A 17,237-nucleotide genomic window follows, 5' to 3' on the forward strand; every position below is an offset into this window, starting at 1 on the left:
TGAAGCAAAGGACCAGGTAGTGGGGCCTTCTTGGTAGTGGCCCCCACCCTGTGGAATGCCCTCCCATCTGATTTCAAGGAGATAAGTAACTATACAACCTTTAGAAGACATCTGAAAGCAGCCCAGGACAGGGAGGTTTCTAATGTTTAATGTTTTATTGTGTTTTTGTAGTATTATTTTTTTGTTATTAATGTTTTTGTATGTGTTGGAAGTCACCCAGAGTGGCTGGGACAACCTAATCAGATGGGTGGGGTACTATTATTATTATAATTATTGTAATTATTATTATTATTAAAGCAAGCAGCTCTTTTTTTTGCAGGCAAGAGGGTCTCCTCCTGCTTGCAGCCATGCTTACACATTGCAGGCTTTTCTTCTTCCTCCCCACCACCTGATAGGGAGTGGAAAAACAAGGCTTCTCTACTTGGTTGTTGTGCCCACCTGTCAGAGCTGGCCCGCCAGAAAGTTTCTCCACCACTGTATTAGGGGTAGGCAGCATAGTGCTGTTGAACTCCCAACTCCCATCAACCACAGGCAGAATGGCCAATAGCCAAGGGTGATGGGAGTTGTAGTCCAGCAACATCTCTCTGTGTGTGTTTCACAAGTTCCTTCCACCTGTTTTTTTTAAAAAAGTTTATTTATTTTCATTTGTAACAAATAAACATTTCAACAAAGAAAATGAAACAGTTCTCACATATCAATCTTTGACTTCCCAGACTTCCCTCCTCCTTTTTCTGCAGTTCCATGAATTTGTTTTCTTTCTTTTCCCCTGCATATCCCAATTAACTCTATCCTTTTTTCTCATCTAATTCATATATGTTTTAGAAACTGCAAGTTTTTACAACAATCCTGCTAATGTCTTGTTTGCAACATATCTGTAAATATTCAATAAACCATTTCCATTTCTTACTAAAAAAAGTTTATTGTCTTGATTTCTTATTCTTCTGGTAAGTTTTGCCGTTTCTGCATAGTCCATTCGTTTCCGTAACCATTCTTCTCTCGTTGGGACTTCTTTCCATCAAGTTCCCTCTACTTGTGATAGGTGCTGAAAGTGGTATCCTGAAAGTCTTATTCTTTTCTTATTTCCTCTCTGAACACGGGCAAAGATGATCAAGAAGCAGTTGCCCCCTGAACCGGTGCCTGGTGGCCAGTCTAGGACAAGGAAAGTCGTGGCTCTCTATGACTATCTCCCAATGACTGAACAGGACCTGGAGCTGCAAAAGGGCAAAGAGTACATTGTCCTGGAGGAGAGCAATGAGTCCTGGTGGAGAGCACAAGACCAGAATGGGTAAGAGACCCAACACAGACAGTAGGGGGCAGAACAGTGCAAGGCCACTGCCAGGAGCCCACCTTCCACTTGCACACCCCCTGTCCCACAGGTGGAGATGAGGGGAAAAGTAGATTTAATTATCATTTAAAGGTGAGCCTAACTAATTCACATTTTCCGGGGTGGGGTGGGAATATATGAGAATGGAGTCGGCTGTCCTTCGAAATGTGCACTTCTCATAATTTTGCTGTGCAGATTTGCAGCCAATTAATATGTGCAAGAATGCACCTGCTGGGATAAAGTATGCATAAACATGCATTTACTAGTGAAGACAACATACAAGGATGCATTATTCTGGGAGAAATTGCTTTGCAAAAAATGTACCTCTTAGGGAAAATTCAATACAAAGCATGTGTAAGGAGAAAATGTATGGTGCTTGTCATGGACTGGTTGGGTGCAGAGGAATGTTCTGGGAGGAACCAGCTGAGGAACCCCCCAGGGAAGCAGGCTCAGAGCCCGGAGAGTGGTGGTAGGACAACCATGAGTGGTCAGAGGGAGAAACCTGAGAGGAGGTGGTGTCGAAAGTTGAAGAGGTAACAGGCCTTATTGAGCAGGGAGAGTCTGTGGCAGAGAGAAGTCCAGAAGCTGGAGCAGGAGCAGGAGGATGGGAAGAGGGAGATCAAGAAGCAGAGCTTAATCAGGCTGGTGAAGAGTCACAGGTGTTTCTCTCTCCTGATGTGATAAGCTCCCCTCTCTCCTGTTCTCCCAGAACTAGGCAAGGCGTGAAGAGAGGAGAGGAGAGGTTGGCTGCCATAGGTACAGTCTCTGGTTGTTTGGGGAAAGCCCTGGAGAGTAAAATCTCAGCGCCTAGGGCTTGCCGATCGCATGGTCGGCGGTTCGAATCCCTGCAGCGGGGTGAGCTCCCGTCTTCGGTCCCAGCTCCTGCCCACCTAGCAGTTCGAAAGCACCCCTAAGTGCAAGTAGATTAATAGGTACCGCTTTCTAGCGGGAAGGTAAACGGCGTTTCCGTGTGCTGCGCTGGTGCTGGCTTGCCAGAGCAGCTTTGTCACACTGGCCACGTGACCCGGAAGTGTCTCCGGACAGCGCTGGCTCCTGGCTTCTTAAGTGAGATGAGCGCACAACCCTAGAGTCGGACACGACTGGCCCGTACAGGCAGGGGTACCTTTACCTTTAGTCTTCTAAAAATCGGATAGTTGTTTATTTCCTTGACATCTGGTGGGAGGGCGTCTCACAGGGTGGGCGCCACTACTGAGAAGACCCTCTGCCTGGATCCTTGTAACCTCACTTCTTGCAGAGAGGGAACTGCCAGAAGGCCCTCGGAGCTGGACCTCAGTGTATGGGCTGAACGATGGGAGTGGAGACGCTCCTTCAGGTATACTGGGCCGAGTCTTTGGAGATCGTGTTTTTGCTAAAAAAGAGCTGGACTTTCAGCTGAGCCAAAGCATTTGAGCCTGGGACCTTCTGCATGCAAAGTCGGCGCCCTTCCATTGAGCTACAGCCCTTTCCTCTTGGGTTCCTGTCAGTTGCATAGGGAGTGGCTCATGGTGTTGTTGTTTTCTTTCGCCCTACAGGAAAGAAGGCTACATTCCCAGCAACTATGTCACAGAAACAAAAGATTCTCTGGAGATGTATGAGTGAGTTTCCTTGGAACTGTGGGCCTGAGGGCAGAAGTTAAATATTATGAGAAAAACATAATAATATTTGTCCCTTTGCATTTGTAATAAGATACATTCTGGAGTCTGGAATGGGGGTAGTGATGAGGGGGAAAATGTGTTTCGCGAACCTACCAAATCTGCAAATCGAGAACCAAGCAACAGCTCTCCTTCAAAATTCACACTTCTCCAAATTTTATTATGCCATTCTTCTACCAAAGAATGCATACTAAAATTGCATATAATCATGAAAAGCTCATGTAGACATAGTGGATAATACACAAATATTGGGGGGTGGGAACGACTTGCAAAATGTTTATCCTAAGCAGAATTGCATATAATAGGAGATAAGCTCCCAAACATACACAGGAATTTTTTGCATAGTGGTTTTTTTTAATAAAAAAAATCACAAATAAATGCAGAAATGGGGCAAAACAAATTTCTGATTAGAAAAAATAGAACAGGAGAAACCAGAATTGACAATGTTGTCTATTCCTCTTTTTTGCAAATGCCTCCCATGACAACCCATTTTTCATCCCACCCCCACACCCCTGCTAAGTGGTCGGGGAAAGCAGAAATATGGCAAAGGGGGAACTGGCGTCAAGGGAGAATTGATTTCATGGGGGAGAATTGATTTCATGGGGGAGTGGTTAAGCATCCGTCTCATTTTCCTGACAGCTCATCCCTTACAAAATACTTCCATTGCCCCCAGATTTGCAACCTTGGAGAACACACATTTACCAAGGTACCTAGTAATCTGCCCTGATTGGGTGGGAAATGTTTGAGCTTTATGTTAACATTTCACCCCAAATGTAGAGGTTCACCACCTCCCAGCCCTCTTCTTTGCATTTTCTCCCTGGCAAATATTATGTCATGTTTCAGGTGGTATTTGAAAAACATAACTAGAAGGCAAGCAGAGGAACTGCTGAAGCAAGAGGTGAGTGTATAAGTACTTCTTTTCTTCTTTCCTTCCTCTTTCACTGTGAGAGTTAAATTATAAAGTCAGCAGATAATATTAAAAATGCCCAAACGTCAAAGCAGGTTGTCTCAAGATATGGCAAAGAGAAATTTCCAAATTCCTGTGGGAAGGGAAGAAACCTAGGATTAAACACCTGATCTTAATAGACATAAAAGAGAGAGGAGGCTTTTCCCTACCCGACTTAAAACTTTACTATGAGGCAGCCTGTTTCACCTGGCTAAAAGATTGGTGCACGTTGCAGGATCCAGACCTCCTGGACCTGGAAGGTTTTGACAACCGTTGGGGATGGCACGCCTACCTGATATATGGAAAAGCGAAAATTCATAAAAAATTTACCAATCATATAATAAGAAAATCACTCTTTGCTGTATGGGAAAAATATAAAGACCTGATGGAGCCTAAAGTCCCGTGGTGGACTTCTCCAATAGAAGCCATAGCAGTAAAACGGAAAAATACTCAGGAAAGCTGGCCAACATATAAAACACTTCTAAAAAATGAAGATAACCAAATAAAATTAAAAAACTTTGAGGAAATAAGAGAACACATCTCAGACTGGTTCCAATGCCATCAGTTATTTGAAAAATTTAAATCTGACAAACAAAAGGGGTTCTCAACAGAAATTTCCCGATTCGAATCTGATCTTATAAATTCTAAAAGAAAAACTCTTTCCAAAACCTATCGACTCCTCCTTGACTGGACAGTCAAGGAGGAGGAGGTAACAGTGGCAATGGTGAGGTGGTCCCAGGATTTTGGCCATTCAATAAGCATGGCCCAATGGGAAAATTTATGGAAGATCAATTGGAAATTCACAAATTGTTACACGATTAGAGAGAACTTTCAAAAAATGCAACATCGATGGTATCTAACACCATGGAAACTTTCAAAAATGTATAAAAATGTGTCAAGTAATTGTTGGAGATGGAGTGAATCAGGAACATTCTACCATATGTGGTGGATATGTAGGAAAATACAGGTATTCTGGGAGAGTATCCATGCAGAACTGCAAAAAATGCTAAAGATCTCTTTCAACAAAAAAAACAGAGGCCTACCTCCTGGGAATAACAGATTTGGATATTCCACAAAAGAGGAAGGGTATCTTTTTATATGCGATGGCGGCAGCAAGAGTTTTTATCGCAGCAAAATGGAAGAGTAATGAAATCCCCTCTATACAAGATTGGATCCAAAAGCTGAAAGAATATGCCGAATTAGATGGTTTATCAGCAAAAATTAAGAACAAATCAAAACAGGAATTTGTTTCAAAATGGGAGGTTTTCAAAGATTATCTGAAAAATAAATATAGTAGTTTAAATTCTTTTGCAGCATTAGAGGAACTTCAGTAATAATTGCAAGGTAGATATAAGAAATTAGATTTATTGAGAATAAGTTAAATTATGTTAAAAGTGTGTATTGGCAAAAAGTAATATGAATTTGAAATATGGAATAGATGGGAGGTTGGGTCTTTAGTGTCAAGACCAATAGATGTTTTATTGTTTGCTAAGAAAATTATGTGCCTATGGTTATTTTTGTAATTTGTGTGTAATTTGGTATTTGTGTTGTTGTTTTTCTTGTTGGATAAAAAATAAAAATGCCCAAACGTATATCTGCCTATATACATAAAAATGTAAGGCAGTCATCATGCTGCAGTTCCCATGGGCATGCCAACTTCCAGTGCAACAACAGAATGTCTGGCTGGTAGGTGAGCAAAAATGTGGATGGCAGGCAGCCCAGGGAGCTATTTTACTGAGTGAGGGAAGCACTTCAGAGAGTGACGTCCTCTTCTCCATTAAACACAGCTGTTGAGAGGTGTAACAGAGCAGGCAAGGCACTTCAGAGAGTGGTTTGGCAATCAGCTCTCTGCAGTGCCTCTGTTAAACAGTTCACCTGGGTTGCCTGCCATCCAGGCTACTTGTTGCTCACCTTCTTGCCATTCTCTTGTCATGATGGTGAGTGTATGCAAAGCATGAGAAGGGGGGGGGGACTACTACTAATACCCACTTCCTCCAAAAAAATAAAAGAAGAAGAAAACCCGGGGGGGGGGGGAGGATTGTTACGCCTTTTATATTAATCAGTAATGGGACCAGGGGGTTGGACCTTTCCATTCTAATTTTCCATCAGTGTTATCTTTCATGTGGGCATCTGGGGGTGGAGGGAAATGAGCAACAGGGACCTTTCAAAAATATGTGGTTCCACACTCAGGGGCTTTTGAACACACTTCAGTGTCTTTCTGCCAAAACATGTTAAGCCCTCACTTTTGTTTAGGTTAAAGGTAAAGGAAGGGGACCCCTGACCATTAGGTCCAGTCATGACCGACTCTGGGGTTGCAGCGCTCATCTCGCTTTATTGGCCGAGGGAGCTGGCGTACAGCTTCCGGGTCATGTGGCCAGCATGACTAAGCCGCTTCTGGCGAACCAGAGCAGTGCACGGAAACGCCGTTTACCTTCCCGCAGGAGCGGTATCTATTTATCTACTTGCACTTTGATGTGCTTTTGAACTGCTAGATTGGCAGGAGCAGGGACCGAGCAACGGGAGCTCATATTCGAACCGCCGACCTTCTGATCGGCAAGTCCTAGGCTCTGTGGTTTAACCCACAGCACCACCCACATAGCTGCTTTTCTACCACCCTAATCAAAATGGCAAGGTGTCTGTGAGTCTTTATCAAAAGCAGCAAAAACTGTACACAAAAGTTTAAGCAGATTCTGCAGGAGAGACTGCTCTGCTGCCTTTATAAAACATACCCTAGCATATGGAAATGATGCATATGTAGATCTAGCAAGATGCAGATTAACGCCCTCTTCCATTAACTATGGCTTCAGTGATGGGGGAGGCCCTTTACAGAGTATTTTGTCAAATTGCTATTGAAGTGCTTCTCCTGACCCTCTTTTAAAAGGGGTTGGGGCAAGCAGTGGGGGGCGAGGATTTGCAAAGGGGAATTTTGGCCAAGCTGTGAGGGGATAGATGAGGAGGTGGGAGAGTTGTAAAGGAAGGGAGGGCAAAGACTGAGGATGCATTAGTAGGGTCAAAACACTAGACATCACTTCTACAGGGTCAAGGACATGCAGGTCCCTGAACCCGCTGCAGTTCGCACTAGGCACATGGTGCTTCTTGCAGCTTACTTCAAAGATCGCTCCTCATTCTCCACCCCCCACCCTGCACATGAAATATTAATGATGTCATCTGCTTCCAAATTTCAGGGCAAAGATGGTGGCTTCATTGTCCGAGACTCCATCAGCAATACAGGAAAATATACAGTCTCTGTGTTTGGCAAGTCATCTGGGTAAGTGTGGCCTGCTGTTGTGGGAACAAGATGACCACGCATTACACTAGTCCTCAGTAGAAACCTCAACAGTAGGACAGATATGAGGATGAGCCCCAGATGGAGGGTAGCATCTGTTCTAGCCTGCTCCTGCTACAACCCGCTAGTTGCTTGCAGCCCTCCTCTTCCCTCTGCCTGGCCCTGATACCCCCCTGTACCTTCACAAAAGAGATGAAGAGGAAAGAGAGAGATAATGAATGGAAGATGGGTGAATGGGGTGCATGCTTGTGTCTATGAGTACCTGCTGGAGGTATGTGTGTAATTATATTGGGGATGTGGGTTTGTGTGCATGAGGAAGATGGAATGGATGGATGGATGATGAAAGGGAGAAAAAGAGAGAAAGGGGTGTCCCTACGCATTTTGGGCTTTGACCCTGCCTAGCACTTCACTCCTGGGGGAATGTGACCTTTGACTCAATGGATGCTAGTTCATTAGCACACTTGGGAATACTGCCCCACCCACCTCAGTCTCATATTCTGCAACTTTCCTCAGAAAATAGGGACATTCTCTTCAAGTCTGTACCTGACCTGCTCTCATCTGCCTACCTTATTACTTACAACCAGTCAAAGTGTGGCTTTGCTTGTCATTGGCTCTGGCTCCACATATAGCTGCCACCGCTTTGGCTTCAGAAAAGGCTGCTCAGCCCTGTGCTGCCTTGCTTATCCCTTCCGTCCTTCTCATGTTATTGCTCTTAACTTGTTGTGCAGCAGTGGTTGAAATCCATCAATGGCATTCCCTGGAATTATCGGTTTTCCTTTAGTTACACCTTAGGAGTCATGAACTCCAGAATTCATCATTACCCTACTGGTCACCAATCCACTATTGATTTCACAGGGACCCCCAGGGGATGATCCGCCATTACGTTGTGTGCTCCACACCCCAGAACCAGTATTTCCTGGCAGAGAAGCACCTCTTCAACACCATCCCAGAGCTGATCAACTACCACCAACATAATGCAGCAGGTGAGGAAGAAATGGCTGAGGCACAAAGATACTTGCCGACTTTTATGATGGAGATGGGGTGGGGGAAGGGGAGGGATAAATGCCAACAGCTTGATAAAGGCAAAGAAGGTCAACAACGTATTTTAATTTATTACCCATCCTTTGCCCTAAGATCCCAGGGCAGGTCAAAACAGTTTAAAATGCAGTTTAAAACTGTTTAAAAACTTATAATTAAAAAATACAAACTCAAAAAATAGTGTGGCTCTTGAAAATAAATGTTTACAGAGTATAAAGAGGTAGAAAGAACTCCTACCCCTCAGAGGTTTCTTCCAACATTTGACTGAAATCTGCTCCACTGCAATTTGCACCTGTTGTGTCTTCTCCTGTCCTCTCAAGCAACAAGTTTCTTCCATCATCAGTTGTTTGAAGGCAGTTATCATGCTTCCCCCTCATCTTCTATTCTCCAAATGAAACATGCCCAATTCTTTCAACCATTCCTTTGGGCTTGGTTTCCAGATATCGCCTCATCCAAGTCACTGACCTCTGGAAATGCTCCGTTCTGTCAATGCCTGCATACACACCATACATTTAAAGCACATGACTTCTCTCAAAGAATCCTGAGAACTGCAGTTTTAGAATAGAATAGACTTTATTTGCGTAGCCGACAGGCCATAGCATCAAAGGACAAACACCGACAAAAATACATTACGAATATAGTTACCATAAAATCTTATGACCTATTAAAACCCTAGGTAGAAGCTGGATTATCATTCATCCATGACCCTCTGTCCCATGGGCGGCGGCCTTTTCTCTGATAGATTGTTCCAGGTCGGTTAAGTGAATAGACCAGCCAAATTGAAAGATTATAAATATAAATATAACCTCGGAGGGATGGTCAGGACAGGGAGAAAGATAATAATAACCAGATGCAGATAAATTAATAATCTCAGTACTTAAAACTTGGCAGAGGTAAGCACATTCAAAGCACATTCATAGGACATGCTTTCCCTCAGATACCTCTCGACAAGGTAGTTTACCCCTCACAGATATATAATTCCCAGCAACCTTTAGCAAATCACAGCGCCTAGAACTCTTTGGTGGGAGGGTTGTGCTTTAAAGGTAAAGTATGTGCATAACTTGTAGCTGCACAAGGACTAAACTATAGTTCTCATGATTCTTTGAGGGAAGCAATGTGTTTTAAATGCATGGGGGTGTGCACAGCCAGTGTCCTTAAAATGTGGTACCCAGATCTTGACACCATATTCCTGATGTGGCCTGATTCACACAGGATAGAACCAAGCTATTACTCCTCATGTATTGCACACTATGCTTCTGTTTACACAGCCTAAGATTGCATTAGCATAACTTACACAAGCTGCACAAATTGGGCTTGTCGTCTTGATGCTGAATTCGGATATCTTTAGCATAGAATATATACAGCTCTGTTTATAATATACATGGTAATACAATTTATATTGCTTTGCATCTATATTATTATGAACGCACTACTTCAAAATATAATTGTTTTGATGCACCCTAGGGCTTATTTCCAGACTAAAGTACCCTGTGTCATCACAACAGAGAACTGCTCCTTCCACGGCAGGACTTGGATATGGTAATATTTAAATGCTCTTCATTTGGGATTTATCTGTGTGTTGCACCTTCACCTTTACTGTCTTTCTATTGCTCCCCTGCAGTGAAAGTGGGCTTGGGATAGGTGAACCAAGCAGCTGTTCTTGCTGCTTTCCCATCTGTATCAGCGATGGGAAATGTGTTTCCCTCTGGATGTTGTTTGACTACATTTCCCAGCATCCCTGACCTTTAGCCATGCTGACTAGGACTGATGGGAGCTGGAGTCCACAAGTTGCCCAGCCCAGTTCTAAGAATCCTTCTTCCCACAATGATTCACACCTCACACTGTGCTTTGTGTTGATTCTAGGGGCATGGGAGATTGATCCAAAGGACCTAACATTCCTCAAGGAGCTGGGGACAGGGCAATTTGGGGTGGTGAAGCATGGGAAATGGAGAGGCCAGCATGATGTGGCAGTGAAGATGATCAAAGAAGGCTCCATGTCAGAGGATGCATTCATCGAAGAAGCCAAAGTCATGATGTGAGTAGCAAAGAACTTTATATTGGTCTCTTTGTCTGTCTCTCTTTTTCTGGATAGATTCTTATTTCTTCTGGGATAAGGGTGGGGTACATTGAGAACACTGGACTACAAGTCCCTGGGGTGGTGGAAGTTAGAGCTCAGTAACATCTGCAAGGCCACAGTTTCCCCATCCCTGCTTAACTGATCATACCAAGAATTAAGAGCATGTCTATTTTTTGAGCAGTCTTTCTGGTTTGCTACCACAAAGATTGCACAGAGGTTTGGATATATTTGGTAAATTGAGCATCAAGTCTGGTTTGTTTGTGGGGTAGTTATAAGTCAATAATCATTCATCCTGATTTCCCTGTGCAGTGGTTTTGCATCTTCCGTGACATTCCACACTTTTGGGTACATTTCACCGTCACTTTCTTAAACAGCAAAATGTCTTTCTTTTAGTAAGGAGGATTTGTTGCTTCAGGATGAAAGAGGACTTTTATGCATTTTTAACTTTGCAAACTGAAACGTCCTTGTACTGTATGTGCTTGAACCCCTCCCACAGAATACTGACAGTCTGAAGGTACCCTAAATCTGCTGTCTTCTGCATGAAAAACATGTGCTGAGAGACTGAAAGGGAACCAAATGAGCATTTAGCCCACCCCCTCCTGTCAAATCTCCCATTTATTGGTTCCTCCACAGGCACAGCTATTACAGCCAGAGTCATCACCCCAAATGACTCAAATCAAAACACACAAAGTTATCCACAGTCTTTTTGAAAACCACAGGGATAGAGAACCTGTGCTCCTCCAGATGTCACTGGACTTCAGCTCCCATCAGCCCAAGCCAGCATGGCCAGTGGCCAAGGATAATGGGAACTATAGTCTGCCAACATCTGGAGGGCAACAGGTTCCCCATCCTGGAAATAGCTGAACATGGTTATTGGTTTTTTTAGCATTTACTTGTGCTCTTGTGGAGAATAATAATAATAATGGAAAATGGGAAGGTCCATAGCCCAGTGACGGAATATTTGCTTTCATGGCAGAATACCCCCATGGCAACTCCCAAGTAGAGCTAACAGAGACACCTGTCTCAAATTGTCTAGAGCCACTGCCAGTCTTCGTAGAGAATTCTGAGGTATAAATGGACCAATGATGATTTTTCTTCCCCTAGAGTACTGTGGAGAATCTCAAGAGGCAGCTCTCCATTCTGCCGCCAAGTTACTGGGAATCGCAAGTGGGAAGGGTGCTGTTGTACTCAAATCCTGCTTTTAGGGCTTTCCAGAGACATCCTGTTGGTCAGGGTGCTGGACTAGATGAGCCTTTGGCAAGCCTCTTCTTATGTTCTTATGTTTTCTCACTCCAGGAACCTCTCACACGAGAAGCTAGTGCAGCTATTTGGAGTCTGCACGAAGGAGAGGCCAATACTGATCGTCACCGAGTACCTCTCCAAAGGTTGCCTCTTGACTTACCTGCGGGACACTCGGCGGTCCCTCCAGGGCACAGAGCTTCTAGAGATGTGCAAGGATGTCTGCGAGGCCATGGGGTATCTGGAATCCAAGCAGTTCCTGCACAGAGACCTGGTAGGTGATTGCTTTTCAACTGCTCCATATACCCCTGCCATCTGAAGTAAATTGGGGTGTGTGTGTGTGCTTAATAGGGAGAAGGCCTCCTTGTTAGTAGCACCCTGGCTATGGAATAACTTCCCCAGAGAAGAGCACCTGCTTGTTGATTGAGCTCTTTCCCTCACATTTTGAACAAAATGTATTATTTTTTTAGAAAAACCTGGCCTCTCAGTGCTGTGAACCAAGTCTTATTTTATCACCTCTGCTGCTGATTGGAAAAGTGGAACATAGGAAACTTCATTTTACCCACTCAGACCACTGGCCTATGCAGCTCTATGTTGTCTACACTGATTGGCAGCAGCTCTCCAGTGTTTCACGTGGGGGACACACCCTGCCCTACCTGGAGGTGCTGGGGACTGATCCTGAGACCTTCCACATACAAAGCAGATGCTCTACCACTGAGCAATGGCCCTGGGTTTTGTGCTTTTTCTCTGCTAGAAAGGAGGTCTTCCTGCTGCATTCTGTTTTTTTATTGCATTTGTAATAACTGTATTTTGTAAGTTACTGTTGTTGTGTCTTATTCCTGCTCTGGTAGCCACCCAGCTAAAGTATATTGAGACCATATTCTCTTTTATCTCTGCCACAGGCTGCTCGCAACTGTTTGATCAGTGAACAAGGTGTTGTCAAAGTCTCGGATTTTGGCCTCTCCAGGTCAGTTTGCGTGCATATGCGTGTGTAGGAAGCTGAGATTGCTTAGCTTTTTCTCTGTTGTATATGCCTTTTTTCTTATTCCCTTTCTCATTATGACTGTCATTCTATTGTTCCTCCTCAGCCTCTTTGTTTGCATCCTTCACTGCAGGTACCATTTCGGACTACCTCTTTTTATTTTAGGTTTAACAACTGATTAAACAACTCTTAGTTGGTTATTATTATTTAAAGACGTAAAGTGCTCAACATTTCCTAAGCATGGCACATACATTAAAATAGAAAACAGCCCTGCCCAGAGGCCCACAATCTGACATGATACAAAGGAAAAATAAATGAGGAGGGAAGAGGAAAGCTAGCACTGGAGCTGCTGCTCCTTCTCTGGACAGTGGTGGGAGGGAGGGCAGGCTGGTCTCTCGCCAGCCATGATATTCTTACTGAGAAGCAGGAGGTGCTCACCTAGCTCTTAAGAGCCTTAGTTGTTCGTTTAAGTGCACAAACTTGCAAACTTGCATTTGAGTTTAGTAGAGCTTACTCCTAGGCAAGTGTATAGCAGGGAAGGGCAATCCTTTTAAACCCAAAGGTCACATTTCCTACTGGCCAGCCTTCTTGGAGTCTCCTAGCCACAGAAGTCAGTTTCTTTTTTTCCAAAGTGGATGTGTTGTACCAGAGTGACAGAGCACTTCTGTTATGCAAACTTAAATTTCCTCTATGTGAGTGAATGTCTCCAACAACATACTGATAATCCGAAGGCAACCTTTTCTGCTTAAGAGAGTCTTGGGGGAAGGCACTTTAAAAGGATAGGATAATGATCGACTGATGGGAACACATATAATTTCCATGCAAACAAATCAGGATGAATGCACGTTCTTGTATAACCTTCCTGCAAACAAGTAAGAATGGATGTGCATTGCTCAGTAAAGAGCAAACATTGTTTAATCTCCACAGAAGCTTTGTGCACACAAATTGGAATGAATGTTCATCTTGAGGAGCTTTTAGGAAGCACAAGATCCTGTAAGGCAACATATAAATTAGCACAACCAAAATCTGTCTACACAGGTACGTCTTGGATGATGACTACATTAGCTCCATGGGATCCAAATTTCCAGTCCGGTGGTCCCCTCCAGAGGTTCTTTTGTACAGCAAGTTCAGCAGCAAATCGGACATTTGGGCTTTTGGTGAGCTGAAATTGTGTGCCACTGATGTAGAACCTGGAATAGCCAGAGGATGAACTTTCTATGGCAGTAGATTTAAGGACAGGTAAATGAATGGAACCCTACCTGAAATAGGGAAGGCATTAAGAACACTGTGGTGCTGATGTGACTTGCAGGCCCCAGAACAGATGTGAGGGCTAGGCCTTTAAGAACTCACAGTAAATCCTAGGGATAGGGAACAGTGTTCATAGGGCTTTGGGGTATATTTAATATACATACATTGCCATATCTGACTATAAATACAAAACAAGGAGACACTGGAGCTTAAACAGTAGAGACTTAAGAGGTGCTAAAGGACTGTAATCAATCCTCCATTTTTTTGCCATGGCCCATTAGGAGGCAGCTTCCATGTAGAACACAGAGGTCACAAGATAAGGGGTTGAGCCAATGATTCCAAGTTCCATTATGGTGCTTTCCTGACTGACAGGTGTCCTGATGTGGGAGATTTACACCTTGGGGAAGATGCCCTACGAGAGGTTTAGCAACAGCGAGACCACTGAGCATGTGACCAAAGGGCTGCGTCTCTATCGCCCCCAGCTGGCCTCTGAGAGAGTCTATGCCATCATGTACAGCTGTTGGCATGAGGTAAGGCTTCCTGTAAACTGCCCCAGTTGCTTGCTTATTTATTAGCAATACTTGCATGTCACCCAGTAATGAAGTTCTCTCTTCTTACCATAAATCAGGAACTGTAAATGGTAAAATGCAATAACTCCAGTTATCGCCAGACCCTGGGACCGCTGGAGGATTGGTGGCTCCTCTTGGCAATCCGTGTGGTGCGCGCTGGGTCACAAGTCCCTCCTCGTCCCCAGGATCCGGGCAACTGAGCCTCCTGCCTGGCTTGCCAAACTGTTATAAGAAAAACTGCTCCCTTTCCCTTATGAGGTATTCTGGAGCCCACATAGAGTCCTTAAGTGGGTTCCCTATTGGTAGGAGAAAATAACAGAGGCCAACCAGAGTATATTGAGAAGCAAAGCGGCTAGTAAACCTGATCTTTATTAAAGGAACTGCTGCAGCAGGTTCCCCACTCACCACATGCAGGAGGGAGGAGAACCCTGAACAATGGTGCGCAAGCCCAAGACATCATACATACATTGCAGAAGGAGATGGTCTACAGCAGAAATCCTACCCGCCCGAATACCTGATAATGGTCACTTATTGCATTACTTGGGCAGTCTGGCCTTTCTTTTGTGATGGTTAATACTTTAGTTCCTGAATCCAGGTCACAGGCTCACCCTATTCATACACAAACGCGCCCTTAAGACAGGATTTGCAAGCAAAAAGACAATGGGAAGGCTTTCTCCCTTTCCCTTCCTTACTGCAGAGGAGTATTTGAGGTCACTGGGAGAGTCAAAATGGCTTCAGGATTGCTCTCCCATACTATTTCAGACGCATGGTTGTTGTAAATAAAAATATGCCCTTTTCCCTTATGGGATATCCAAGAGCCCATATAGAGTCCTTACATAGGTTCCCTATTGGTAGGAGAAAATAACAGAGGCCAACCAGAGAATATTGAGAAGCAAAGCAGCTAGTAAGCTTGATCTTTATTGATCTGTTGCAACAGGGTGCTCCCCTCACCCGCAGGAGAGGAGGAGGACCCCCAAAAATGCTGTGCAAGGCCTTATAAAGACTTTTGAAATTCCCATCCTCTAGATCAAGACCACCCCCAGAAACATTATGCATTCATCACAGAAGGGTGTAACCTAAGACCACCCCTCAGATAAGGCGGTCTAAAACAGAACATTTGCATGTTGTTTTCTCCTGTCGCTTTGTTTATTTCCTGTCTGGCAGGTTACTTGATTGGATTTCTTGGGGAGCCTGGGCAGTCTTTTGTAATGATAAGGCTCACACCCTTATTCAAACACAGATTAAGACAGGATTTGTGAAGGAAGAGACAATGGGGAGGCTTTTCCATTTTGACCATGCAGAGAAACATTTGCTCAGTTTAGGAATCAAAATGGTTCCAGGCTGGCTTTCCTGTGCTGATCTATGTACGTGTGGTTATGAACGTTGCCATATATCTAAGACCATAAAATTCCTATCACATGGTTCATATATTTAGATATGTGTGCATTTATGAATATTTATTCTTTATTAAAGTTTTTATAACACAGGGGTTTTGTTGCTTGAAACAGAGCAGGATTCATTGTTTTTGCTGTTGTTAGAAGAGCATCCTTATAAATTTTGGTTTTATTGTATTTTTGTTCTATTTGTTTTTAAATAACTGACAAGCTTTTGGTATTTTATATGAATTGCTTGGATACATTTTTGTAGAAAGCAATGGATAAATGTAATAAATAACAGTACATTAATGTCTCTTAAGTAAACAACCTTATTGGTATAAACTTTCCCCTCTTTTCTGTTCTTTTGCTCCAGAAAGCAGATGAGCGTCCCACCTTCCAAGTCCTTCTGAACCTCATTTTGGATTTAGCAAATGAAGACCCCTGAACTGCCATCATCCAATTGCTCTTTTACTACTGCTTATTTTTGTATGTTTGCTCCAGAATTTCTAGATGGACAATGAATGGCTGGATCTACATCATGACAAAAGTAATTGGATCTATCAGACAATACCAGATTCTTTTCGTCTGCCTCACGTGTAATAACTGGCTTGTATCTGAATTCACTGAAGTGCTAAAGAAGATCTAACTTATGGCAGCAAGTGCTGGCTGGGTACTATTTTCCTCTTCAGCAGAGTAAATCCCTTTTGATGCAGTATCATAGCTCTCTACCTGTAACTTGAAATGGCATTATGGGATTCAAATAATTTTTCAAGGATGATGTCATTGTTTGGAAACTTGTTTTGCTATGATGAAATAACAATTACAAGAAATAATATGAAAATGAAATATATAAAAGGGAAATATACCCAATTGTTTATCATATTTCCTAGATACTTCTACCACCACATCTTGCTACCCTTTCCAGTCCTCTACCATGTGCTTTCAAAATGGCCCAAGATGCAAATTTATTTATTTAGGTTAACATTTTGTTTAAAAGGTTGAATTTACAGTTACACTCATGCACTCACACATTCCCCATTCCATAAATTAGATTTGGTATGCTGATAAATATTCCACCGTGGCCCTTCTGCTGCAAAAGGAAGGGGGAAATCTCAACAAGGGGATGTGAATAAACTGAGGCTCCACTCTAGGATAATAAAGGAACTGGGTTTTTAGAAACAAAATAAAAAAATTCCTTCCAGTAGCACCTTAGAAACCAACTAAGTTTGTTATTGGTACGAGCTTTCGTGTGCATGCACACTTCTTCAGATACTTCAGGTATCTGATGAAATGTGAATGCACACGAAAGCTTACACCCAGAGCAAACTTAGTTGGTCTCTAAGGTGCTACTGGACAATTTTATAATTTATTTCGACTGCATCAGACCAACACGGCTACTTACCTGAATTTAGGACATTAGTGAGGGGAGGTGTGTGGCCCTCCAGATGTTCTAATTAAATTATTAATACTAATTGTCAATCAGAATTTGGTATCAAATTG

The 17,237-nt window shown here is 43.3% G+C and overlaps 1 protein-coding gene and 1 long non-coding RNA gene across 3 annotated transcripts in view; one reads left to right on the plus strand and one right to left on the minus strand.

Moving 5' to 3' along the window:
• The window catches only part of BTK (Bruton tyrosine kinase), a 43,446-nt gene extending 26,834 nt beyond the window's left edge, over window positions 1-16,612 (plus strand). For both annotated transcript variants that reach the window (XM_053373709.1, XM_053373708.1), the window contains 12 exons: window positions 1,104-1,285; window positions 2,857-2,919; window positions 3,820-3,874; window positions 7,108-7,190; window positions 8,064-8,191; window positions 9,711-9,785; window positions 10,110-10,281; window positions 11,620-11,836; window positions 12,465-12,529; window positions 13,583-13,701; window positions 14,165-14,322; window positions 16,111-16,612. In XM_053373709.1, the coding sequence (XP_053229684.1) occupies window positions 1,104-1,285; window positions 2,857-2,919; window positions 3,820-3,874; window positions 7,108-7,190; window positions 8,064-8,191; window positions 9,711-9,785; window positions 10,110-10,281; window positions 11,620-11,836; window positions 12,465-12,529; window positions 13,583-13,701; window positions 14,165-14,322; window positions 16,111-16,182 (1,389 nt within the window). In that variant the 3' untranslated portion in view covers window positions 16,183-16,612. The remainder of the gene's footprint in view (window positions 1-1,103; window positions 1,286-2,856; window positions 2,920-3,819; window positions 3,875-7,107; window positions 7,191-8,063; window positions 8,192-9,710; window positions 9,786-10,109; window positions 10,282-11,619; window positions 11,837-12,464; window positions 12,530-13,582; window positions 13,702-14,164; window positions 14,323-16,110) is intronic.
• On the minus strand, window positions 627-11,810 carry LOC128406375 (uncharacterized). The gene is made up of 2 exons (XR_008328482.1): window positions 11,726-11,810; window positions 627-1,258 (listed from the first exon to the last, which is right to left on the minus strand). It is a non-coding gene; the product is annotated as an uncharacterized LOC128406375 (long non-coding RNA).
• Window positions 16,613-17,237: the final 625 nt, after the last annotated feature.

The sequence above is a fragment of the Podarcis raffonei genome, chromosome Z (genome assembly GCF_027172205.1).
Source record: "Podarcis raffonei isolate rPodRaf1 chromosome Z, rPodRaf1.pri, whole genome shotgun sequence".
Classification (NCBI taxonomy): domain Eukaryota; kingdom Metazoa; phylum Chordata; class Lepidosauria; order Squamata; family Lacertidae; genus Podarcis; species Podarcis raffonei.